The following is a 24,892-nucleotide window of genomic DNA, read 5'->3' as shown; positions in this document are numbered from 1 at the left end:
TGGCAAAAGCACCCAAACTAAAGGTGTGCGAAATCGGCAGGACTGGTGAATTAGATCAGGCCATCAGTTTGGGAAGAGCATAGTATACATCATATATGACAAATAACATACAGTCGATAATAAAAATGATTAATACATACCAGTGATGCAGAAACGCTGAATTGAAGAAAGCACTCCGCTACCGACTTCTCCCCAGCAGCAGACAGACACGTGACCTGACCGCCGAGGAGCTGAAGTCTCAAACTGCGCATGCGTTCAGGGTTCAAACTGCGCACGCGCTAACAAAATACGCGAACTTCAATGAAAACTAAAACGATTTAGTTTGAACAACAAAACATTGTACGTTTTCATAATTTAAGTAAGTCATTTGTTGAATCAACTTAGTATGATTCATGAACACTTGATGTATGAACACATACAACATGCTGATTTTGTGCTCTGTTATCAATCATTATTGGTGCTCAATTATGGTTCTTATTTTTATCAATGTTGAAAACCATTTTTTGCATGCATGCTTAATATTTTTTTTTTTTTATGAAACCCTGATACAGTTTTGCCAGGATTCTTTGATGAATAGAAATATCAGAAGAACAGCATTTATTTGAAATTGAATCTTTTGATCAATGTAATGTGTCCTTGCTAAATAAAAGTTATGTTTCTTTAATATCTTTGATATGAATGTTATCCTCAACGTTCATCATAAACAATACCTGATGTTAAAAATGTTATTAATGTTTTATGAATTCTTTAGAGCATTATATGTGAAACATTTGTATCTCTTGAAATGTTGCACATATATTTTTAATAAATGTTTAAAAAATCATAAATGGGCTTTTTCGTTTGGTCTTGTTTTGGGATCCTTTATTAATTTGGATTTATTTTTGTATTATTAATATGGATGTATTATTTTGCAACAATAACAAATACAAAAACAAGACAAAACAGTAACAAACAATAATAGACAATAATGAGAGTTACAAGACAAAACCACAAAGAATATTAAATCAGCTTAAATGTTTTACACATGACAGTCTTACAGTAGTTTTAGATGTCCTCAAACTCTTTCTTAAACATAAAAAATAAGGATTTTTCTCAGAAATTGTACATTTGTGAATATATAATTTGGCATAAAAGTAGTAAATCAATTACAAATTTAAAATGAGAAGGGTCTAATATCAGAGAGTCACCAAAAACTTTTTTTTTTTTTTTTTTTGTGGCTTAGACAGGAGTTTGAAGACCTTTTAACAAAGTTTGAAAAGTCAACCCAAAATACTTTGCAATTCACACAGTCTCAAAACACACGATTGTCTCTTCAAACATTGTCTCTTACATTTATTCATTTAGCAGACGCTTTTATCCAAACAGAAGCAGTACGATAGGACAACAATAGGACAACAATATGCAAGTGCTCTGACCCTTGCCGGTTTAATCTAACGCAGAACATGTACTTTTATATAAATAGATATAGAATAGAAGAGAAAGTGTTAGTATTAATGGATCAAGTGTTGCTGGAGAAGATATGAACTCAGCCGTTTCTTGAGAATAGCCTCGGCCTCTCAGCTCTGACTGAGTTACATCATTCCTCCAGCAGGATCAGTCCAGGTGAAGGTCCGCGGAAGTGATTTTGAGCCTCTTTGAGATCATGGCACCACAAGACGAGCTTCACTTGCAGAGCAAATTTAGCAAGTTCATAGTTAACTGGGTACTAGCAATTGTGAACAATTTTAATAGAGAATCAACAATCATTTGGATTTCTTCACCACTACTACTAACTGGTTTGATGACGCATTAGTGATGCTGAAAGCTGATTGGCCTTGATGGTTATATATGCGGAAACGGGCAAATTTAAAGGGATACTTCAGGATTTAGCATTAAGCTTTGTATTAGTAGAAAACCTGTAGTATTTTCGAATTGCCATGCTTTCCACCCTCATATCCCCCTGAGACGAGAGATTTATGTATTTTTTGTCTGGAAAAAATCCTCCGATGACGCAAAAATCGTCATTTTGCGTCATCGGAGGATTTTCTGGCCAGAGGCTAAAGACTACAGCCAGTAGATGGCGTTGTTCCGCATGTTTTCAGCCCGCCCATGAGGGTGGGATCTCACTCACATAATGCACACAGTGTCAGCCGTCTTTCTTTGGAAGCTAAGCTAGCAGGCTCTTGTTCTGTGGAGAAAGCTGAATAGTAGGAGAAAGCTGAGTAGTAGGAGAAAGCTGAGTAGTAGGGGTTGCCATCCTCCTTTTCCCGGACTTGTCCGGCGGGAGAGATCGTTCAAAATGTCCGGGATTCAGCTTTTGCTTTCTGCGGTCGCCATTCATTGTTTACATGCACACATTTTGTTCCAATCTAACTGAATTCATTCCGATTGGTGAATCTGAATGTAGTGTTTACATGAACGCTAAACAAGTGATCGGTTGATGTGCGTTTTACCATTGCTAAGAAAATTCCCGCTCCTCCGTGAGAGATGCGAGACCCGGCGCGTCTCAGTAATGACGCCACCGGGCTCGCGCCGTTCTCCCGCGGCCATCAGCCTCGTCCTGCTCGCCACAGTAAACATAATGAATGAATGGCGACTGTAGAACGCAAAAGCCGAATCCCGGACATTTTGGGCTATCTCTAAATCCCTGGCAAACTTATCACGTAGGCTAGCCTTGTTGTTTGTTTTCAACTGCGCTCTCTAACCGGTAGGCGTGGCCTCCTAAGGCAGCGAAGCAAGTGCATTCTGGGAGTTGTTGTCTTTCATCCACATAAGCCAAAAATACATTTTCTGGCTTTTCTCAGTCTAGAAAGCTCCAAATTCAAAAATTTCTTCACATTTCTTCTACTTAAATGACCTATTCATCTTAAATACACATTCATCTTCCCAGAGGTGAAGTATCCCTTTAATTGATGATGTCCGATTTATTCTCCCTTGTCTTTTGTGCGCATTTTCCACGAATTTTAATAATAAAACTGGTCTGAAAGAAAGAATCTCATATTAAATAAAACATTAAATGTGTAACTATTTAATAAATCATATTCGATGTGCGCGTGCACGCGTATATGTAGTTGCTATAGCGACGCGTTATGAATTCTGCCGATATTTACACTTGAACCGATCGCTATCTGTGCGTGCATATGAGTGATTTGAATTGTAGTTGCTATAGCGACGTGTTTTATGAATTTCTGCATTCTGCATGTAGATTTACACTTGAACCGATCGCAGTCTGTGGATTGAGAGACGAGGCGAATTGACAGACTTTTTGCAGAGAATTTTCTGTGCAAATCTTGAGACTTTGAAGCTGTTTTCTGGATTCCTGAGAGAAGACTTTTATTCTAGAAGGACATCGGAGGATAACCTAACCTAACCTATATATCCTTTTTATAGAGTTATATTTTTGAAAGCGTCATATCATTTTATACAGATCATTTTACAGAATACTTTTATTTGATTGTTCTTTTCTTATTTTAGAAGTTTATTTCATTTTTTTGTTTTATTTTTTTATTTTTAGAGCAGTATTTCTGAGGAGATTTGTATTGTATTGTATTTTGTGCTGTATTTTGTAGTGTTTTTATTGCAGTTTGCAGGAGGATGTCGACGGCTCGCATGATGGGTGAAAGAGGAGGTGAGTGTTTAAATTTTTAATTTATGGTTTATGGTATGATTTTGTACAATGACTGACTACATTAATGTGAAGAACCCATTTGATCACATTTATTTGATTCCTTGCATGTGAAATAAACTTTTGAATTTGAGTAACTGAAGTAACAATTAGTAATTGACCACAGACATTGATTATTGATTATTATTATTAAAACATTACTAATTATGTGAAATATTCCATCCTCAGACGACCACTCCAGATCCAGGAGAGCTGCTTTCTCTCAGACGGCTGGTCAGGAGGTTTGGACGAGGGCGAAGCAGAACCCAGATGATGGACGTCGGTCCACTTCGTCTGAACACTCTCGCAGAGGTCAGAATAGGCTTTTAATAAAGAAGTGATGGCTTAGTTTCCATTTCTATTTTCAATGGCTGATTTGTCTAACTACTTTAGTACCAACTAAAGTAACGGTAACACTTTATTTTGATGGTCCCTTTTGAACATTCTGTCGACTATCAGTAACTTTGCAACTACATGTCAACTAACTCTCATTAGAGTATTAGTAGACTCTCTGCTTAATATCTGCAAACTCTTTATTGTGATGCTCCTCCAACAGACACGCTACTGACTATAAGTAACTTTACAACTACATGTCAACTTATTCTAACCCTAACCCTACCAGTCTACTAATACTCTACTAATACTCTACCAATACTCTACTAATACTCTACTAATACTCTAACTAATACTCTACTAATACTCTTCTAATACTCTAATGAGAGTTAGTAGACATGTAAGTGCAATGTTACTTCTAGACAACCGAATATCTTAAAGGGACCAAAATAAAGTGCAACCAAAGTAACAATTTGATGTGGCCACTGACATTGATTATTAATATTATAAAAAAATATATAAAACAAAAACAGTTTTTGATGTCTGAAATGTTCCATCCTCAGGCCGCTCCAGATCCTGGAGAACTGCTTCTACAGAGTCTTCTACGGGCATCACGTCCTCCTCGCGTTCGTTCCTCTCTGAGGTATATTTATATTTGTATAGCGCTTTTCACAATACAGATTGTATCAAAGCAGCTTCACAGTATTAAATTTAAATAATACAACAAGGTTTGTTTCTAGTGAAATTTATTGATTGATAAAATTAAATTAAATATTCCCAAAATATCCCCAAAAGGTCCATGTGGAGAGGAGGTGTAGAGAGTCGTTAAGTCTGAGCAGCCGAGGCTCGTACAGCGTCGAGTGGAGGTGGAGTGGCGATGGGTCGGAGAGCCCAAACCAACAGGGTTTGTCCAGGTCCGACAGCCTCGAAGGGTTTCTGTGTCCTCCACTAGCGGGGCAAGTCCCTGTCGAGCCAACAGAGACTTCAGATGGCCGAACTGCTCAGGGGGCCGTGGAGGCTTCTCCAGTGAACAAGAGCTCAACAGGTGAGACTGAAATAAGGCTGGGCAGTGTAAAGTCTACAGAGACAGATGTTGCTATTTCATGCATAACTCATTTTTAATATGTTAATGTCCGGTCACATTTACTGTTGCTCAGCAGAATTTCGCTGAAATTTTCTTTCTGATTTTTATTTTATTTTATTTTTTGGTAACACTTTATTTTGATGGACCCTTTAGAACATTCTGTCGACTATAAGTAACTTTGCAGCTACATGTCAACTAACTGTCATTAGACAGTTAAGGGAAATCTATTTTTTTTTTTTTTTTTTTTAATTGGACATTCATCTAACATTTTCAGAACATTCCGAGAACATTCAAAAGTAACGTTCCCATAATGCAAAATTCTAAAATAGAATGTTCCTTTTACTAAGATAGAACATTTTTGAAACGTTGAAAAAACTGGACGTTTTGAACATTAATTTAATGGGAATGTTAGCAAAACGTTCTAATAAGGCATGAACTCGATGGCACTAGCGCTGTCTGACACACACCAGAAACACACACACAGAAAGCCGCTTCTCACACAGCATACGATCCAGAAAATAACTATATTTTGTCACTTATTGCTCTTGAATTGTCAAAATGGCTGTCGTGCCGAGCATTAGAGTCGGATAGGTCATAAATAAGACATTGCTATGCATTTAATAAAGTCAATGTTTAATATAATATAAATGTATTTTAAGATATGGCCCATATGATCTTTGCCATTACCAGAACTGAGCCACATGTGCCAGAGTTGGCCAAATGAAGCCTGGAAATGAATGTTTTCTTTTTAATAAAAGATCAGATAAAATAAGAAAATGAACTTTATCGTTGACAGGGAATCACCAGCTCCGCCCTCGTAATCATGATAATTGTGAAATAAAATGACTATTAATATTGTGAAATATGATATTGGGACATTTCCTCAGGCATTAAGCAGAAGTCAGGGGGATAGCGTGAACAATTCCCATTACTTTAGATTTGTAACATTACAGATAAGAATTTAACAGTAAAATGTAAGTTATTTTATCTTTGCTTAATTTGATGTCAGAGATGTGTCTAATGTTTGCTTTCAATTGTTTTTTCTTCATTTCAGAAAAAGCTCCAGAACGCAGGAAGAGGAAAGTGCCTGGTTGTCTCCTCCGGCTCTGGAAGGCGTTGAAGTGTGTGTTCTGCTGCTGTTCCTGCAGTGCTGTGGATGTTGTGGAGGCTTTCGTTCCTCCCGCAGATCCTGACCCATCATCAGCCGCTCCAGATCACTCCGGCGTCAAGCCACATAATGGTCAATCATTATTTCTCCAACATTATTTTCAACAGTATTATCTTGTTTTCCACTCAAAATAAGGCTTGTTTTAGAGAATATTAATATTATTTTCTCAGCCAGCGCTGGATCTAGCAAGCTAATAATTGTCTCATATTTTTCTGTTTGTTTTTCAGAGTCCTTTGAGTCTCTCTATAACATGGAAAAGATGATTGGAGCCGGAGGATTTGGCCGGGTGTACCTGGGAACACGCAAATTTGATGGCAAAAAGGTAAATCTTACTGAATTGTACAAACATTTTGCTCTTGCAAAACACATTTGAAACAATTTACAGATGTTTAATCCTTAGTGCACGGTCAGGCGCTTGAAAACTGTTACTGGTATTGAAACTGGGATGTTTTTTTTTTTTGCAGGTTGCCATCAAGCGGATGCACAAGATTCACAACGATCGTTATCTTAATATTGTAAGTTGTCTAAAAGCTGAATGTGTGTTGAGTCGTTTAAGTGCAGATTACTGTAGTTAATACACCCGTAGGAAGCTTTAGGTGTAAATGTGATCAACAAAGCCTAGAGGCACCAAAGAACTTTGAGGCTCTTTTGAACGTATCTAAAAAGATCAAAGAAAAGTACATTTCAAAATGATGTTTTTTACCCAGCTAACCTTCGGTCTGCTACTTCTCTCTAGCCTGGGAATCCCGAACCTCTCGTTACAGAAGTGGCGCTGCTGATGATGATGAGGCGAGAACCCATAAGCCCCTTCGTCATACGACTATACGAGTGGTTTGAAGATCCTAGAGATTTCACTCTGGTTATGGAGTATCCCGAACCCTGCGAGAGCTTGCTGGACTTCATCACTCGTAATCATCAAGTGTTTGAACCAACAGCACGGGTCATCATGAGACAGGCTGTGCTGGCAGTGCAACACTGCATCCATCGAGGTGTTTTCCATAATGACATTCATGCGCAGAACTTCCTGTTGAGGAAAGCCCCGGTACAGCTCAAGCTGATAGACTTCGGCTGCGGTCAGCTGTTTAGTAGCGATGGCTACGAGAGCAAAATATACATCGGTGAGCATTCTGGGAGTGTAGTGACTTACTAATTACTTGATGCTTTAAAAAAAAAGCTCAACAATGTGCAAATGTCTTTCTTCCAGGAGTTGCGGATTACCGCCCACCTGAAGTCTTGACTGAACCTCGATTCCACGCCGTCCCAGCAAACGTCTGGTCTCTAGGAGTGTTGCTGTACAAGATGGTGAACGGATGTCGTCCTTTTCGCAATAGAACGGAAATCACACAAGCCAGAGTTACATTTCAGAACACCAGCTTATCCAAAAGTGAGTTCATAATATTGATAACATTGATAAACACACACATAATAAAGCAAAGGCTTTGTACAGAAACAGTTAAAGGTGAAGTATGTAAGATGTTTTATATATAGCGAGAGTTTGGCGCGAGAGCCATGGGAAAAGAAATGCAGCTTTAGTTACAGAAGTGAAAGCCAGAATTCACTGCATTTATTCCTTCAAAGATTAAACCGGTCATGAACACGTCAAAGTGAACAGAGCATTGTGATGCGGGAAGGCACATTTACATAAAGACAAACGCAACACAGCTGAAATTATTACTAATATGTTGGACCTGAAACATGCCTTCACATGAACCAGTAAGAGCTGCGCTTGTGATGTTTGAGTCGGGGAAGACGCGATGAAGGGAAGAAGGGGCCTTTGCAAGCTTTTTTGAAAATGTGCTTTATTTTGTCATTTATTCCACTCGCTGCCACTAGTGTCGCAGAAACGACATACTTCACTTTTAAACTAAAGATAAGGAACATTTTACAGTGTATTAATCATGTTTTAGATCCTGTTTTCAAAAATGCCAGGTCACATGGTCATGCCTAACCAGCTCTCTCCTTATTAAACTGTGTACAGAATGCAGGGATCTGATTAGCCAGTGTCTAGCCCAGGATCCAACTAAACGCCCGACGTTAGAGCAGATGTTACAACATAAATGGATTAGTGATGGTCTACAGTAGATTGGAGAAGTTCAGGAGATTCACTCGATCAGTTTCAGGTGTGAGGAAGTGTAACAGGCAGAGTAGGATTATTATCTTTTGTCTTAAATTCTGGATTATTTGTAGTGAGATTCTCAAATTTGTGTTCATTGTAATGTTCTTGTTATAGTCAAGTCACCTTCATTTATATAGCGCTTGATACTATACAGATTGTTTTAAAGCGGCTTCACTGCAGTAAACTGGAGAATAACAGAATCAGTGAACCAAGCAGAATTCAGTTCTGTTCTAGCTCTAAGAAATCATTCATGAGTTGACTTGTTCATATCATCTTTGTATTGGATAGGAAATAACAGACTTGCTGAGAGCTCTGAGCTCGAGACTTGACCCGAAGCCTGAAGTCCAACACCAACCTGCCAGAAACTCAGAGCCTGTCCACGTCTGAGCAAGAACATGAGAGACTGAAGACTGGAGAGAAGTCATCAAGTCATCACAGCCACATTTGCTTCGTTTTAAAAGTCAAGACAGTCATCTTTATTTCTATAGTGAGTAGTATGAAGCTCCAGTCCCGCACCCAGAGTCCCGCATTCTCAGACCCCTTGTTTTTCGAGACAGCGCCTCCTATTGGATCGGATAAACGTGAAGAACTTAAGCCAAAATGTGAGTATCGCCAATTTTATTTAGCGAATCATACCAATAATCAAACTACTTTATAGCTCATCGATACACCAACATATGAATAGTCCATTTAATATTTGTAAAGATAGTTTGTTTCAAAATTTGAGCCGTTAATGTTTGTTTTTACACCTTTTTTCCCCGGAGATATTTTGATAGCTAACGTTAGCCTTTAACCTTGGACTTTTTGTAGACAAGCCATTGTAAAAATTTGATTCAAATTGGTTGACATTAAAGTAGACCAATTAAATACATTAAGTGTGTTAATATCAAAGAATGTCATCATTAATTATTTAATCAGATTTACCATTTTACCTTTTTTTAATTACCGGACCTTTTCTCCTAAAACTATAAATTGAATTAATTAATGCCGGAGTAATTATTTTACGTTATATAATTTATGTAGACTACTTATTGGCCTTTTGTTTGGGTTCCTTGTTTTAATTTGTATTGACTGAAATTTGACTGTATGGGCTCTGTGGGGTGGTCTTAAAATCTGAATTTGAGTTTGACTCTCTCTTTTTTTTTTAAAGATGGATAAAACAATTCAAAGGAGGAATTCACTTCCAGAAATCCAGAAATGTCATAAATGCTGCTGTGATTTTCACTGCCCATTCTGTGCCCCCATATATTTCAAACCCACAAAGCTGTCCAAAGTTCAAAAACATCTTAAGGGACACTTCAACAGAGCAGTGCGACATGAAGGTAACATTTGCAAACATCTTTTTTTTTGCTTTTTGAAAGATCATAAGACTGTGTGTGACAGTGCAATCGTATGCTGTTGTGTTCCAGGGTACATCATACATCGATGCGGTCGCCCCTGCCGAACCCAGCAACATTATCACTGCTTGTACTGTCAGTCAACAATTTTAAGAAAGCCAGATTTCATTACACATTTAGGATCCTGCAAATGTAAGAGCGTTAAGAGAGCAAGTGCCACTGATGCATGTAACATCACACCCACTGCTGTGGCGACTGCCATTGCTGTTCCATCTACCACAGCCATCGCCGCCACCTCTGTGCCAACCAGCACTATGCCACCCACTGCTGCCACCTCCGAAAACAGCCACCTCTGCCATTGTCAGGCCAGTCACAAAAACTGGCATCCGTGTGGGTCCAAAAGTATTGCATAAATGCCCCAAATGTCATTTGACATTTTACAGAAAAAATGTAAAAAGGCACATTGAACGAAGACACACAGCAAAAATGATGGACATTTCATCCTCATCCCATCTCAAAAGTGAATGCTGAATACTGTATGCAGTCCACAAAAGTATTCATGGGGCTTCTACTCCACTCCATGTTCAAATTAAAATATGGGGGGAACAACATCATGTTTCTTGTGAATTAGGTGAGTGCCAAGCTAATATGGAGTTGGCATGGAGAAGTGGACTGCAGTCATAGCAGTGTGTACACCTCCGGTCAGTTTCATACTGCAAAACCTTTTTAACCTCGCCCTCACTCAGAGAAGATAGTCTTAAAGAAATGGTGAAAAGCCAGTGGTTTAGGAAGGACAAAATTAAACTGTGTGTTGATCGTCAAACCCTAGCCAAAGAAAATAATGCACCACTTTCAGTTCTGTCAAAGATTGGAGCCCCTCCATCTAAAAAGCCAACTATTCCATATTACAGCGGACTAGGCAGAGTCATGGTGTCTTATGATACAAAAAAAAACTTCATGGCACTGTCCTTGTGCAAAAACACAGAGATCATGCACACATCAATATATTGCAAAATGGCACTTATTGGAAACAAATGCAGAACTCTTTGGGAAGGTCCGGAGCACTGAAAGGAGCGCTGAGGAGTTTCAGGTGACGGCAGTGGAGGAAAGTGATGGAACTCATGTGGGTGAAAACACTTACCCACCAAAGGATGCTCCAACAATACAAGGCACGGTACAACACATCTTAATGAACAAAGAGATACCTTCTACTATTCCCAACCATTTGAGACTTTCTTCAGTGGATAAGGAATTTCCACGACACCTAATTCCTGAGGAGACATTGTGCTACCACTGCCCAAACCACATGGTCCTCAGCGACCCGATCTGCATTACTCAAAAGGCTAACATTCTTACAACCTCAGGAATTGTCCAAGGTGGATTATTTATTTATTTTTATGGTTGTGATTTTGTACTTCTGATAATGTTGCGTTTTGAACTGAACCACTCTTGTGTCTGCAGATATTTCTACATACTACAAATACTGTCCTCAGTGTGGAGAACTGTACCGGTACCAAGAGTGGAGCGAAGGTCTACATCATTTCAATGACCATGTCCTTCTTGATCTACCTCTCTGCCTCACTATTAGAAACATGTTGCAGGTGATGCTTATATTTTTTCTTTATTCTTTAATTTGTCTGTTTTTATTATTATTTCAATGAATAGTAGTAATTAAGAATGCAGTTTCTATATCATAGGTCCACACTGCAGTCAGCAGAATAGTTGAGTATTTGGAGTTAACTACAGGTGTCCAGTTCCCCTCAGCCGATACAGTTTTTCATGGTAATCTTCATGTTGAAGCTCTAACAGACCATGAATATCAGTATTCTTGTGTGACCTGTGGTCATAATGGACCTTCACAAGAAGCCATCTTTTCATCTGTCAGGTAAAAAACACTTTTAGTTTACGGATTGCACAAAGGTAGACCATGGTTTATTCAAAGTTTTCTTCATGTCCTTTAGTGGGTGACCTTGCACAACCTCCAGAAGATTTTAATGGAGATGTGGATTCAGAACAGTTTTGGAAGGCACTGACAGAGGAAAGAATTGCCCGTGGATTTGTTTCAAGTAAGAAAGCAAATCTACCAGCAATTATTAAATGTCACACCTATGTAGATTTGTTTTTAATAAGATAAGACAAAAGGTAAAATGCTGATTTCTACGATATACTGACATGTTTTGTTTCCCAAAGGTCAAAAAAACAATCCATTCAGTGTTCCTCCAAGTTTCCACTGTTGGGCACCCTGGATAGGGAGAAATACACGCCGCTCAGACTGTGTTCTTGACACAGAGTTTGAGAAGATCCGTCCAGCAAAAGCAGCAGAGGTCTCTGAGATAACAGAGGATCGTCTGAGAGATGAGCTCTGCAAACAGAAGGTAAAATCTCTATTCAACTCAAGTTGTCATTATTTTATGTTGTTGTCCTATTAAGGGTTAAGGGATTCACTGACACACATTTCCTTTATTAGGTGCAGGTGATTAGAAATGTATGCAGAGAGTGTGGTTTGGATGCCACTGGATCTCGAACTGACCTCCTTTTAAAGGAGACATATCATGCTTTTAAATCGTTCCTTTTTACATATAAATCATACATTTGTAGTCTATATAACGCGGAACTGCAATGCTTGGGTCTGAATTCCTCATTATTATAGCTCCACAGGCCCCTTTTCTACCCCTTTTCTGATGTGCGTCTGAGAGCAACTCGTTTTGGTGCGGTCTCTTTAAATACAATTGAGACACTTCATACCCCGCCCCCTCTCCAGGTGACACTCGGTTCAACTCCACCCCGTTCGGCCATTTTTGTAGTTTGATAGCAGAGATACGATTATCTAGTGGCACAGAAACTTTTTATTCACACGTTATTAACAAAATGTCAACAACGGAAGACTTGTCCAGCCAGCCTTACATGTTCGAGCCAGAGTCGGAGCCGGAGCGAGATGAAAATGAAGACGACGAACCTGCAGAACAACGTCTTCATATGGATGTATCGCAATGGTGTGTTACTGTATTTACACATGAAACTTTGGTCTTCCGACCTTTTACCACCGTGTCGATTTATTTTGATTAATATGTGCGAGGGAGAGAGAGCAAGACAGCGTCTAGTTTGGAGACGGTGTCTTGTTTACACTTTCGCCTGGCTCCGAAGAGAGAGAGAGTGCGTGCGCGCGACCGGGTCTCTCTCTCTCTGCTCGTTCTTTCAGTTAAACATGCGCCCTGTCACAAGCGCAGCAGTTCATCTACATTAGACGGTGTAATGAAGCGTGTGGGTTACTACATCCAACAACCGAACATTTGAACTTACCCTCTCGTAACTTCTGCATCTTTTAGCTTGGACTACAAAATTGCAGCGAGAAATAAAAATGGCGGATTGCTCGAAGTGTTGGGCTGGAAGTCAATGTCCTTATTTGGCAGTTCCGCTGCAAATACTGTGACGTAATAGTTCACAAAACGTCATAGATAAATAAGGCCAAAACAGAATATAAAGATATCAACGAAACACCTGAAGAGAATAATTTAAACTTTTCTGTACTTCTAAACACTCCAAATATACAACAAAATGCATTTAAGGGCTAAAAAAGTGGATTTAGCATGATATGTCCCCTTTAATGGTTAAGGGATTCACTGACACACATTTCCTTTAATAGGTGCAGGTGATTAGAAATGTATGCAGAGAGTGTGGTTTGGATGCCACTGGATCTCGATCTGACCTCCCTTTAAGTCTTTCGCAAGAAATGAAGTCACGAGAGGCATATGACAAAGGTTTTGAGAAAATTTGGGCTGCCTCAGGTAAACCTCAATATTGCAAATGAGAACAGTAACAGCAGTAGCTCTAAAATATACAATGTGACATTGATAACATGATTAGGTCTTGCATGAGTATACAAAGGATTACCGTTTCTAAAAATCTGCTTTTCTTTTATGTATTTGCATTTATTTACAGGTGGTTGGGCTGTGATTATGTGTCCGTGTGGCATTGTCTACAGTTTGAAATGCAACATCCGACCAGAGAGCCCGCGTGATTTTGCGGACATGCTTCTTTCATGGAAGCATATTGCCGAACATTGTCATCTTCGACTTTGCACGTGGACTGTCAACCCACACTAACCTAAGACAACCACAGACAATACCCTTCACACCATTTGAAGGGAGGTTAATGGACCCAACTAGCAAAAGCCAAAGCTGGAAACGTAAAGGTGTCACTACCCTGGCTGACATGCAAAAAGGAAAATCCTGACCCTGATGGCCACCCTATTACTGGTTCAGCAGAACATTATGTTCTGTATGACCGGTTCCATGAGGAACACAAAGGACGCTCGAGATTCACTGCGGAAGCTTCGCCTGGTCCCGCAACTGGCTGGAAAAGTTATTTGCAAAATACTTCCTAAACATGGCTTTGCCGTCGACTCGTGTGTTCCTCATGCGAAGCATAATTCACCATTACAATATTCGCAAAAATGAAGAACGACTTAAGCACATGAAAAAGGAGCTTCAGACAAACATTCTAATGAATGTCCACAGCCAGGCTGTTCTGGGTAATTTTTCACTGTACTTGTGCACTTTTGTTATGAATGTAACACTTTATTACTCATTGGACTGATCTGTTCATTTATGTTTTTGTAGAACATGTAACATCCGAGGAATCCATGGATGTGTCAGTAGGTAAGTCAATTGTTGTGTCCAGTCTCCTCCCTCAGGTGGAGCTACAAATGACTTGCTCACTAAGTGCAAACAGGCACACTAACACTAACTTAGACATTTAGAGCATACACAAAGTTTATGATTTCTAAGCTTGATTGTTTTTACCTTACTTTCAGTAGCAGTGCCAGACACCATTTTAAAGGTGCCGTAGAATGGATTATTTTATTATTTTATAATGTTTCCTGGAGTGCCCTTATAATGTTAGTATGTTTTTTAGATCAAAATTTGTTATAATTTAGAAATAAAAGGCATATTTCCTAGCCTGATTTCATCCCCTGATTTGTACACTCTGTCTGAGACTGTGTCTGCTGTGAGACTTCAGTGTTGTTGCCCTCTGCTGTGACATGCTTGCATATGAAATATCTGGCATTACATGTAGAGCTATCTGGAAAACTTTTACTATTACAGCTTTTATACGTTTTTACTATTACAGCTATCGGGATTAACGGATCATGAGAAGTTTTTTAAGTATTTAGATCTATTCCCGTTACATAAAAGTTTGCAGTGATGACCATTGAGCAGATGACAGCCTGTTGATCGCGTGAATGAAGATCTTATCATTGCAACGCGATTTACTGATGCATTGAAGGACTTTGAGAGAAAGATTATCTGTCTGAACTTGAACAATTACGCATCAGAAATTCACATAACCCACTGGTTCTCCAGAGGCTCGGATGAAGGAGCTAAAAATATATTTTTGTGTTCATTTGTACATCCAAACACTGAGCAACTGCCATGCTTCGTTCGCTCGTTTGCAAGCCACGATGTCTCTCGAGGAAAAAACAATATTGCGCTGGATCTAGATAACACAGTGTAAATTATTGTTAATAAAATCACTACTTACCGCTTGCGGGAATATAACGTTAGTTGAAATTGCCCCCTTCGTCTGTTTGAGACGCTGAGAGAAGCCTGGCTGCTTGATATTGTTCCAGGTTAGAAAAACAGTCCGTGGTGAAACGGGCAGAGCAAACTAACAACTTCGAATTAAACTGTAGCGGTATCCGATTATAGATAGATAGATAGATTATAGAGAGATCTGCCATTTTCCCTATGATCCTCGCTTGTTTCTTCACCTGCAGAACTTCTGATGATTCGGCTGCGCAGTTCCGCCTGGCACTGAGCATGGGCTGGCATATGCAAATTTTTGGAGGCGTACATATTAATGATCCCGACTGTTGCGTCACAGTCGGTGTTATGTGGAGATTCGCCTGTTTTTCAGGGGTGTTTTTCAAAAATGAGATTTAAATAAGAAAGAGAAAACTATGGTGTTTGAGACTCACTGTATGTCATGTCCATGTACTGAACTCTTGTTATTTAACTATGCCAAGATAAATTCAATTTCACATTCTAGGGCACCTTTAAAACCCTCAGCAACACCAGCAAGCATTGCCATCCCTGCAGCGAGTGAGACCATCACCAGAAGCCGCTGCTTTGGGACCAACAACCCTGCTGGAATATCTTTCACCAGTAAAGCCATGGGAAAGGGACTGGCATCCAGTGCAAGAAAAACTGGTAAATGTATTATTGTTGAAATTGAATGTGCATGCATTTGCAGTCGAGCACTATTGTTTGACTATTTAACCATTTTTTCTATAGCTTGATTACGTGCTGGACGTCGATCGGCCTGGAGCTGAGATTATTGTCAAAGAGAGGAAAGTGTGTCTCGTTAGAGAGCAGTTTTGGAGCGTGGGTTTGCTGAGGGATATATGAATATATGGATTCCCACGTAAGCAGTGTGCATTCAGAAAGCTATATTTGTATTTACACATTCACTAATGAGTGACTAATTGAATTGTTTCTTGCAGATTGGAAACGCCTGCATGCAGCTTATTATTGAAATGGCTCGGAATATTGTATGTATATAAAATATTACAATGTAAACTGTAAAGAGTAAACATGTGTCTGAATCAACCTACATTTCTGCTTGCTTTCTTTTTCCATAGGGCAAAGATATACACATAGAGAACTTTTATGTTGTTCCTACTTGGAAGGAAAACATTACCGGTGAGTGTATATAGTGAGTGGGAGGTAAAAACTATAAAAAGGCATAATTTCTTATTTCAAAAATGTCATAATTTCTAAAATCAACTTTAGGAGGATGCGGATATGAAAGACTTGCTAGTCTTCCAGCATGGACAAAAGCTAATGGCCCTGACCACTACATCGTCTGTGTAAGGAATTATTTCTTACTAGATATTGAATGTCGCATACATATGTTGATTACAGCGTAATTGGTGTGTTTCTAAAACTAAACTAATCATCAATGCTTCTTCCAAGAACTTTAAAATGAAATATTTTTACACCTTAACACATTATAGATTATGAGGCCAGTTCGAAGGGAGATAAGTCTTTTTAGACTCTCATTACGCAGAGCACCAATCCGGCTTTGGAGATGAGGAATACAGAGCAATTTTTAGGTCCATCTATGAATTTAGACATGCAGTTTCAGCCTCTGATTTGGGCGATGTTCCTTTAGCCTTTATCTACTATACAATTAGCTTTGTTCAAAGTTTAAAGGCCATGTTTTATTGCCATGTTGTTCTCCTAGCCATTTCTTGCATGTTTTGGCTACGTTCATTAAGCCTTTTTTGCATGGTGTGTCTGTTCTCAGGTTACAGATGAGCTGTCATTTAAATTTGATCAATCATATTCATGTTTTTTTCTACAGACAAATTGCCAACCAAATTGATCCGGGGATCTGGACAGAAATGACTGGAAAGGATTTTTCGGTGATAATTCTACTGCGAAAATTATTATTTTGCATCCGTACCTTTTATCTATTATTCATTTCTAAACTGACTTTTTGTCCTTTTCTCAATCATAGGCTTTGCCACGTCAGACGAGAGGGAATGACTGTGGTGTTTTGTGCTGATGGTAGGGTCTTTAATGTGTTTATAAGTAAGGTCTAGTGAACAGTGTTAACAACAGCTTGTCTCCTGTATTTCAGTACACCCTCTCAGTGGTCGGTGACATCGAGTTCAATTTCCAGGAGGAAATTTATGTTTATTTTATTTACTTTTCTAAGTGTATTTGGTAAAAGTAGAAAACAGTATGACCTTTAACTGGGGCCTTGTGCTAATGGAACGATTTCAAATTGACGGGTATGTCAAAAAGTATTGTACATTTTGGTCAAATATTATTCAGAGGTCCCATTAAATCTGTCATATTACTTTTGAATATTTTGTCAATACAACATTTTATTTAGCATGAGTAACAAAACACCCTTAATAACTCTCTTAAGAGACAATTTCATTATTTTTAATTGCTTTTTTGTTCAATTTTGTTCCTTTAATTGCTCCTATAATTTTTTATTATTATTATTGTTTGCAAGCTATGGGCACAGGTTTGCCTTCTGGACAGACGAGGCAAAAACACAACCTCTGTATAGGCTAAAAAGAAGCACCACACATGATGTCCCACAGCACGTCCAAGATCGGACAAGAACCGAAGAAACACTGGAGGACTGCATTGTGACTTCAAAGGGAACAGAGCAGCATTTAGTGGTACTGGAATGGTCCTTGTTCACCATTTAAAGATTAGCATTCCTAAATGACTCACCCAGGGCTGTGATCATTGTCAATTGATTATCCAATATGCTCTTAGCTATATTTTTAATGGTTATGCCAATTATTCATTGATGGCTTGTGTATATATAAAACAACACTTTTTGTTTGCCCCGCAGGATGTTCTCAATGGGAAACCATCAAAGTGGTTCCCCCTAAAGCCACGTGTGCCAGTCTACATGGACAGTGAGCAGCAGTGTGCCGTTCAACACCTCAAAGCTCTGCTGGATAATTCACAGATGAAGTGGAGTTCATTTGTAGTTTTCTTTTTCCTGAGGTAGGCCCGAACATGTTTGTCAATTGGATTGTTTCTATTATTGCCATATATGCAATGTTTTATTTATGAATTAATTTATTTATTTATTTATATGGACAGGCCATCATTCATGGCCTATGTGAGAGGCTGGAGGCTGAGGAGGTGTTCCTCCGTGACCCTACTTATCACCCTAGGTATGCTTGTAATTTGCATTTGCAAAAAAAATATAATTTATTATTACACAATATTTTTGACAATGGCATTCATCTTTTATTTTAGTGAAGTCGAGGAATTTGACAGAGCGATTGCAAAAAGAAGGAAAAAAGAAGGAACATTCGCCTACCAGAAAGTAATTATTTTACCTTATGCATTTACATTACATTTATTCATTTAGCTGACGCTTTTATCCAAAGCGACTTATAAATGAGGAGTTTATTTAATGCAATTGAAGACGAAAAGTAAAGTCACTAACACAATTCTTTCTTCCTTTTTTCTTTGCTTTGTCCTGTTTACAGCAAGATGATGTTTAGGTGATCGTTAAATAAAGTACAGAATTGTTTATTATTGGTGTTTTGTCTATTTTCATTTGAGTTTTGCTTCGCATTCAAAATATCAAAAAAACAGGTTTTGTAATGTTAGCATGGTATAATGTTAATTAGACCATTATAGGTTGAACTGAAAGAAAAACTGGAATTTGAATTAAAAAAGACATTGTAGCAATATAATATCATATAATATTTTTCAGAAGATAGTTCAATCTGTAATTGTATCCCTTCCATCAGTAATTTTCTTTCAATTACACCCACGCTCAAAAAATATCTACTGGGTAATTTGTTAGTCAGAGAACACAATGAGTTTTTTTGGCACATGCATTAAGCAGGGAACGCAAATATTTATTTGGATAACTTTAAATAAAACAAGACCGTAATATTGCATCCTATTGGTTTCAATGGCATTTGAATAAGGGTGTTATACGATCTTCCGAAAAGCAGGAGGCGCTGTCTCGAAAAACGAGGGGTCTGAGAATGCGGGATTCTGCGTGCGAGTCTGCAGCTTCATTCATAATATTGTACACTCACCTAAAGGATTATTAGGAACACCTGTTCAATTTCTCATTAATGCAATTATCTAATCAACCAATCACATGGCAGTTGCTTCAATGCATTTAGGGGTGTGGTCCTGGTCAAGACAATCTCCTGAACTCCAAACTGAATGTCAGAATGGGAAAGAAAGGTGATTTAAGCAATTTTGAGCGTGGCATGGTTGTTGGTGCCAGACGGGCCGGTCTGAGTATTTCACAATCTGCTCAGTTACTGGGATTTTCACGCACAACCATTTCTAGGGTTTACAAAGAATGGTGTGAAAAGGGAAAAACATCCAGTATGCGGCAGTCCTGTGGGCGAAAATGCCTTGTTGATGCTAGAGGTCAGAGGAGAATGGGCCGACTGATTCAAGCTGATAGAAGAGCAACTTTGACTGAAATAACCACTCGTTACAACCGAGGTATGCAGCAAAGCATTTGTGAAGCCACAACACGCACAACCTTGAGGCGGATGGGCTACAACAGCAGAAGACCCCACCAGGTACCACTCATCTCCACTACAAATAGGAAAAAGAGGCTACAATTTGCACGAGCTCACCAAAATTGGACAGTTGAAGACTGGAAAAATGTTGCCTGGTCTGATGAGTCTCGATTTCTGTTGAGACATTCAGATGGTAGAGTCAGAATTTGGCGTAAACAGAATGAGAACATGGATCCATCATGCCTTGTTACCACTGTGCAGGCCGGTGGTGGTGGTGTAATGGTGTGGGGGATGTTTTCTTGGCACACTTTAGGCCCCTTAGTGCCAATCGGGCATCGTTTAAATGCCACGGCCTACCTGAGCATTGTTTCTGACCATGTCCATCCCTTTATGACCACCATGTACCCATCCTCTGATGGCTACTTCCAGCAGGATAATGCACCATGTCACAAAGCTCGAATCATTTCAAATTGGTTTCTTGAACATGACAATGAGTTCACTGTACTAAAATGGCCCCCACAGTCACCAGATCTCAACCCAATAGAGCATCTTTGGGATGTGGTGGAACGGGAGCTTCGTGCCCTGGATGTGCATCCCACAAATCTCCATCAACTGCAAGATGCTATCCTATCAATATGGGCCAACATTTCTAAAGAATGCTTTCAGCACCTTGTTGAATCCGTAGAATTAAGGCAGTTCTGAAGGCGAAAGGGGGTCAAACACAGTATTAGTATGGTGTTCCTAAATAATCCTTTAGGTGAGTGTATATAGCACCTTATTTATGACCAATCTGTATATATGACCAATCTGTATATACTGTATAAAGAATTTCAGCATCTTATTTATATCACAGATAAATTAGGATTGCTTAGCACTGACAGATATGTTAAACTTAATATTTTTTGTATTGTTTGTGTTTTATATGCTCCATGTTTTATTGTACAGCACTTATAGTGAAAATCTGTTGCTTTTAAATGTTTTAGAAATAAATTTTGACTTGACTTTAATTTGTGTTATTGATTCATTTTAGATTCCCAGGAACAGAGTTGAAAGGCACTGTAAAAAGTAAATGCAGACCAAGTTCTCTTAAAGCCCATTGTACTGTTCTCCTTACATGTACAGATGCAATTTAACAGCCAGCCAAACTACATCCATAAAGTACAGATGAGTCAGGATTCATCTTAGTCTTTGCCGTTTAATAAGATGCCAGGTGCATTATGAATTAGGAATAAAACTGTAAATAACAGCAAAATAAACAATAATCAGAACAATAATACAATGACTAAAGACCATTCATGTAGTTCTGAAACTCTTATCTGAAAATACACTCCTGAACAAAATCTTAAGACCGGGGGAAGCATTCCAAGTTTTACGCATTTCGCGCTGGTGGATCATAACAGGGTTGTAAGTGCTGCTTCAAAATGGCAAAAGAAGAAACAGGAGCGAGACACAAAAAAATAGAGAGTAGGCAATTTATTGAAAACTTCATTTAAACAAAAACAGGCTGTTCATCAGCTGATCAAAAGTTTAAGACCATAGCCCAAAAATAAACCCACAACAGAACTAAAAGTGTCAAAAAAAAGACTCAGTAGTGAGTAGCCCCCCCGTTCTTGTTGATTACTTCAAACACTCGCTTCGGCATGCTTGATGCGACTGTTTTCTGGAGGCTGCTGGGAACGTTGCTCCATGTGGTGAAGATGGCTTCACGAAGGGCATCCACGGTCTGGAACTGACGTCCGTTTTTGAAAACTTCCCTTGCCATCCAACCCCAAATGTTCTCAATGGGATTTAGATCAGGGGAACACGCAGGATGGTCCAAAAGAGCGACGTTATTCTCCTGGAAGAAGTCCTTCGTCAGGCGGGCGTTGTGAATTGCAGCGTTGTCCTGTTGAAAGACCCAGTCATTACCGCACAGATGGGGGCCCTCAGTCAAGAGGGATGCCCGCTGCAACAGATCCACATAGCCAGCCGCCGTTTGACGCCCCTGCACAACCTGAAGCTCCATTTTCCCATTGAAGGAAAAAGCACGCCAGATCATGAAGGAGCCTCCTCCACTGTGCCGCGTAGAAAACATCTCCGGTGGGATCTCCTTGTCATGCCAGTAACGTTGGAAGCCATCAGGACCATCCAGGTTAAATTTTTTCTCGTCAGAGAATAAAACTTTCTTCCACCTTTCAATGTCCCATGTTTGGTGCTCCCTTGCAAATTCCAAATGGGCAAATTTGTGGCGTGGGAGGAGACGTGGCCTTTGAAGACGTTTTTTGTTCTTGAAGCCCTTCTCTCGCAGATGCCGTCTTATGGTTATTGGGCTGCAGTCAGCATCAGTAAGGGCCTTAATTTGGGTTGAAGATCGACCTGTGTCTTCACGGACAACCCGTCGGATCCTGCGGCTCAGTGCAGGTGAAATTTTTTTGGGTCTACCACTTGACTTTTTTGTCCCATAACTTTCAGGATCTTTTAAGAAATGTAAAATGACTGTCTTACTGCGTCCAACCTCGGCAGCGATGGCGCGTTGCGAGAGGCCTTGCTTGTGCAGCTCAACAATCCTGCCATGTTCAAAGAGAGAAAGCCTTTTTGCCTTTGCCATCAGGAGATTGTGACAGTAGGACTGCCTGAAGAACAATGACATGAAAGCCATATTTTTGTGCAGATTTCACCTTTTTATGGCTATGGTCTTAAACTTTTGATCAGCTGATGAACAGCCTGTTTGAGTTTAAATGCCGTTTTCAATAAATTGCCTACTCTCTATTTTTTGTCTCTTGCTCCTGTTTTTTCTTTTGGCATTCTGAAGCAGTACTTACAACCCAGTTATGATCCACCAGAGCAAAATGCGTAAAACTTGGAATGCTTCCCCCGGTCTTAAGATTTTGTTCAGGAGTGTACCCCACATGAAATCAGTGTCATCAATTTACTTCAATGGAATTATCGGATAACAAAGAAAATAGCAACAAATACAGATATTGACTCATATAGTGAAGTTATCACATCAGAGTAGAATGGAATCAACACATTGAACGCTATATCAAAGAAAGGCTAGGCTAATAGCTAAAGGCTATCACAAAAATAACTTTAAATCAAAGCTTCAAATAAACCTATCGCAAATATATATCATCAAGCATTATGTAATGAAGAATTAACTCAGACAGATGATGCTTTTACAAACGCAAAACAAAGGATGGCATCCAAAGATCGAGGAGAAGCTGAGTGCAGGAAATGTGATCACTTATATTCCTAGAGAACTCCCACAGGGGGCGCCAGGACTAAAACAACTATACAAAACAATACATTGTTGAGCGACATTTAAACTAGAAGCAGAACACTCCCTGCCAGACATCCTAAGGATGTCTCATTTAAGTCTTAATTTTCCTTAGAACAACCTCTGTAATTGGTCTGAGATACTTTACTTCCTTTCCAGATCCATATTTAGTAACTTTCAACTGAACCATGCGTACTCTCCCTTCAGTGCTTGGAAATACTTGGGACACAAGAGCCATAGGCCACTTGTTACGAGGGCTCTGATTGTCTTTTAGAAGTGCAAGATCTCCTTCTTGAAGTTTAAAAAAGACATAAAAACTTTTTTTTCTTGCCTGTTCTGTGGATTATTATTTTGCCCGTGTTCCCTGCCTTGTTGTGTTTGTCTGCCTGCCTGTGTTTGACCCTGCCTGTACTTTGGATTACTTCTTTGGATTACCCTGTTCAATAAATACTTCATTTGGATCTACAACCTTTGTGTCTCAGAGCAGTTTGTGACAACTACATTATTACGGTGGTCCAGTAGTGCACAACCATAGACAGTAAAAGAAATGGACACATAGACTTCAACGGAGAAAAGTGAAGTCAATTAGAAGCTCTCTCTTCCTGATGGCTGAGCGACTGCGCAGACTCAAACTGAGCTTGACGACGTAGATGTGACGTGAGCAACCCGTCTGTCTTCTAGTAGCAGTGCCAAGAGAAATCTGAATCATTCCCTTCCGAATCTCACAGAGACAGAGAGTGTGAGAAGGAGGTGTCCATGAGCAGGAGCAGGAGAAACTTTTGCTAAGTATTCTGATTAATTACTTTGTCATTTTGCCTCCACGTCCTCCCAAATGCGCGCGAGCTTCTCCTCCTGTCCATACGGTAATCTCTCTACTGTGCGACAGAGAGTCGCGTGGTTATGACGCAATCGTTAGCCTATTTTTACATCATTTATTATCATCTTCATCATTTTAAACATTCCATGACATATTAGCATTCTGATCATCACCATCATAATGACCTTCATCACATAAGCCTGTTATCTTGATCATCACGTAAAGCATCCTGGACGGTTCGGGTCAAATTTTGACCTTTAAATGTAAATGCTGTTAACCTGCCAGGCACTCGAGCACGCGCCAGAGTCTGATATTAGAATGGAGATAAAGCGCCGATCGCAGCATTCTGCCTTCAACTATCTATGTTCAGCTCTCTGTTGATCAGGGTGATAGGACTTCCGGCCAGTCGGCGGCACCTGTGTGTGCGCGCGTCATAAATCAGCTCAGGTGGGTGTCCCGGCGCTCAGTTATCTGAGGAGGAACTACAGAAACAAGAACATTCATGCAAACAAAAACCTCAAAGAAATGAACAATACATAAATAAATACATTTAAATTAAATAAATGTTTAAATACAATCAATAAATAATTTGTTTATTAATTAAATTAAATTAAACTGATTAAATATTGAATTAAAAAAAATTAACATTTACTCATTCAGCAGATGCTTTTATCCAAAGTGACTTAAAAATGAGCAATATAACAATCAAGTCATCTTAAGGAGGCAATAAACACGAGAAGTACCAGCAATACAACATTTCAAACATCGTCCACAATAATATAAACCAGAACAGGGAGGGATTAAGAAACAGTAAAAGCATAGAAGATTTTTTTAATTTATGTTTTTTTTATTTCAGTTATTTTTATTAGTTAAATTAAACTAATTCAATATTAAATTCAATATTAAATTAAATTACACTTTAATAATTAAAAATTAAATCAAAGTAATTATCAAAAAATCTATACAAATTAAGTTACGTTACGCGTTGCGTTAAGTTAAGTTGCGTTGCGTTAAGTTAAGTTGCGTTAAGTTGCGTTAAGTTACGTTACGTTAAGTTAAGTTACGTGTATGCTTACGTGTACTTGGTGTACGCTTAAAT

At 39.1% G+C, this 24,892-nt stretch overlaps 2 protein-coding genes and 4 long non-coding RNA genes across 7 annotated transcripts in view; 5 read left to right on the top strand and 1 right to left on the bottom strand.

Annotated features, from left to right (window-relative positions):
- Positions 1–3,913: 3,913 nt before the first annotated feature.
- LOC307148207 (serine/threonine-protein kinase pim-2-like) lies at positions 3,914–8,700 on the top strand (the record flags this gene model as incomplete). The annotated part of the gene is made up of 8 exons (XM_079853562.1): positions 3,914–3,955; positions 4,772–5,021; positions 6,456–6,550; positions 6,693–6,743; positions 6,965–7,346; positions 7,433–7,612; positions 8,207–8,348; positions 8,633–8,700. 7 exons carry the CDS (start codon positions 3,914–3,916, stop codon positions 8,308–8,310), a joined length of 1,104 nt encoding a protein of 367 aa, XP_079709688.1. The 3' UTR covers positions 8,311–8,348; positions 8,633–8,700.
- A 1,452-nt stretch (positions 8,701–10,152) lies between these two features.
- On the top strand, positions 10,153–11,457 carry LOC307148048. The gene is made up of 3 exons (XR_013819405.1): positions 10,153–11,057; positions 11,143–11,282; positions 11,379–11,457. It is a non-coding gene; the product is annotated as an uncharacterized lncRNA (long non-coding RNA).
- A 2,613-nt stretch (positions 11,458–14,070) lies between these two features.
- On the top strand, positions 14,071–14,519 carry LOC307148209. The gene is made up of 3 exons (XR_013819422.1): positions 14,071–14,212; positions 14,301–14,339; positions 14,495–14,519. It is a non-coding gene; the product is annotated as an uncharacterized lncRNA (long non-coding RNA).
- A 1,661-nt stretch (positions 14,520–16,180) lies between these two features.
- LOC307148127 lies at positions 16,181–17,243 on the top strand. The gene is made up of 5 exons (XR_013819414.1): positions 16,181–16,231; positions 16,322–16,382; positions 16,473–16,549; positions 17,047–17,107; positions 17,203–17,243. It is a non-coding gene; the product is annotated as an uncharacterized lncRNA (long non-coding RNA).
- A 490-nt stretch (positions 17,244–17,733) lies between these two features.
- On the top strand, positions 17,734–18,348 carry LOC307148049. The gene is made up of 3 exons (XR_013819406.1): positions 17,734–17,881; positions 18,061–18,127; positions 18,318–18,348. It is a non-coding gene; the product is annotated as an uncharacterized lncRNA (long non-coding RNA).
- Positions 18,349–22,610: 4,262 nt separating this feature from the next.
- LOC307148128 (basement membrane-specific heparan sulfate proteoglycan core protein-like) overlaps positions 22,611–24,892 on the bottom strand; it is a 41,682-nt gene continuing 39,400 nt past the window's right edge. For both annotated transcript variants that reach the window (XM_079853438.1, XM_079853439.1), the window contains exon 21: positions 22,611–24,275. In XM_079853438.1, the coding sequence (XP_079709564.1) occupies positions 24,232–24,275 (44 nt within the window). In that variant the 3' untranslated portion in view covers positions 22,611–24,231. The remainder of the gene's footprint in view (positions 24,276–24,892) is intronic.

This window comes from Squalius cephalus (assembly GCF_949319135.1).
Source record: "Squalius cephalus genome assembly, chromosome: 20".
In the NCBI taxonomy this organism is placed as follows: Eukaryota; Metazoa; Chordata; class Actinopteri; order Cypriniformes; family Leuciscidae; genus Squalius; species Squalius cephalus.
The sequence above is the reverse complement of the archived record's forward strand: the minus strand, read 5'-3'. Positions and strand labels throughout refer to the sequence as shown.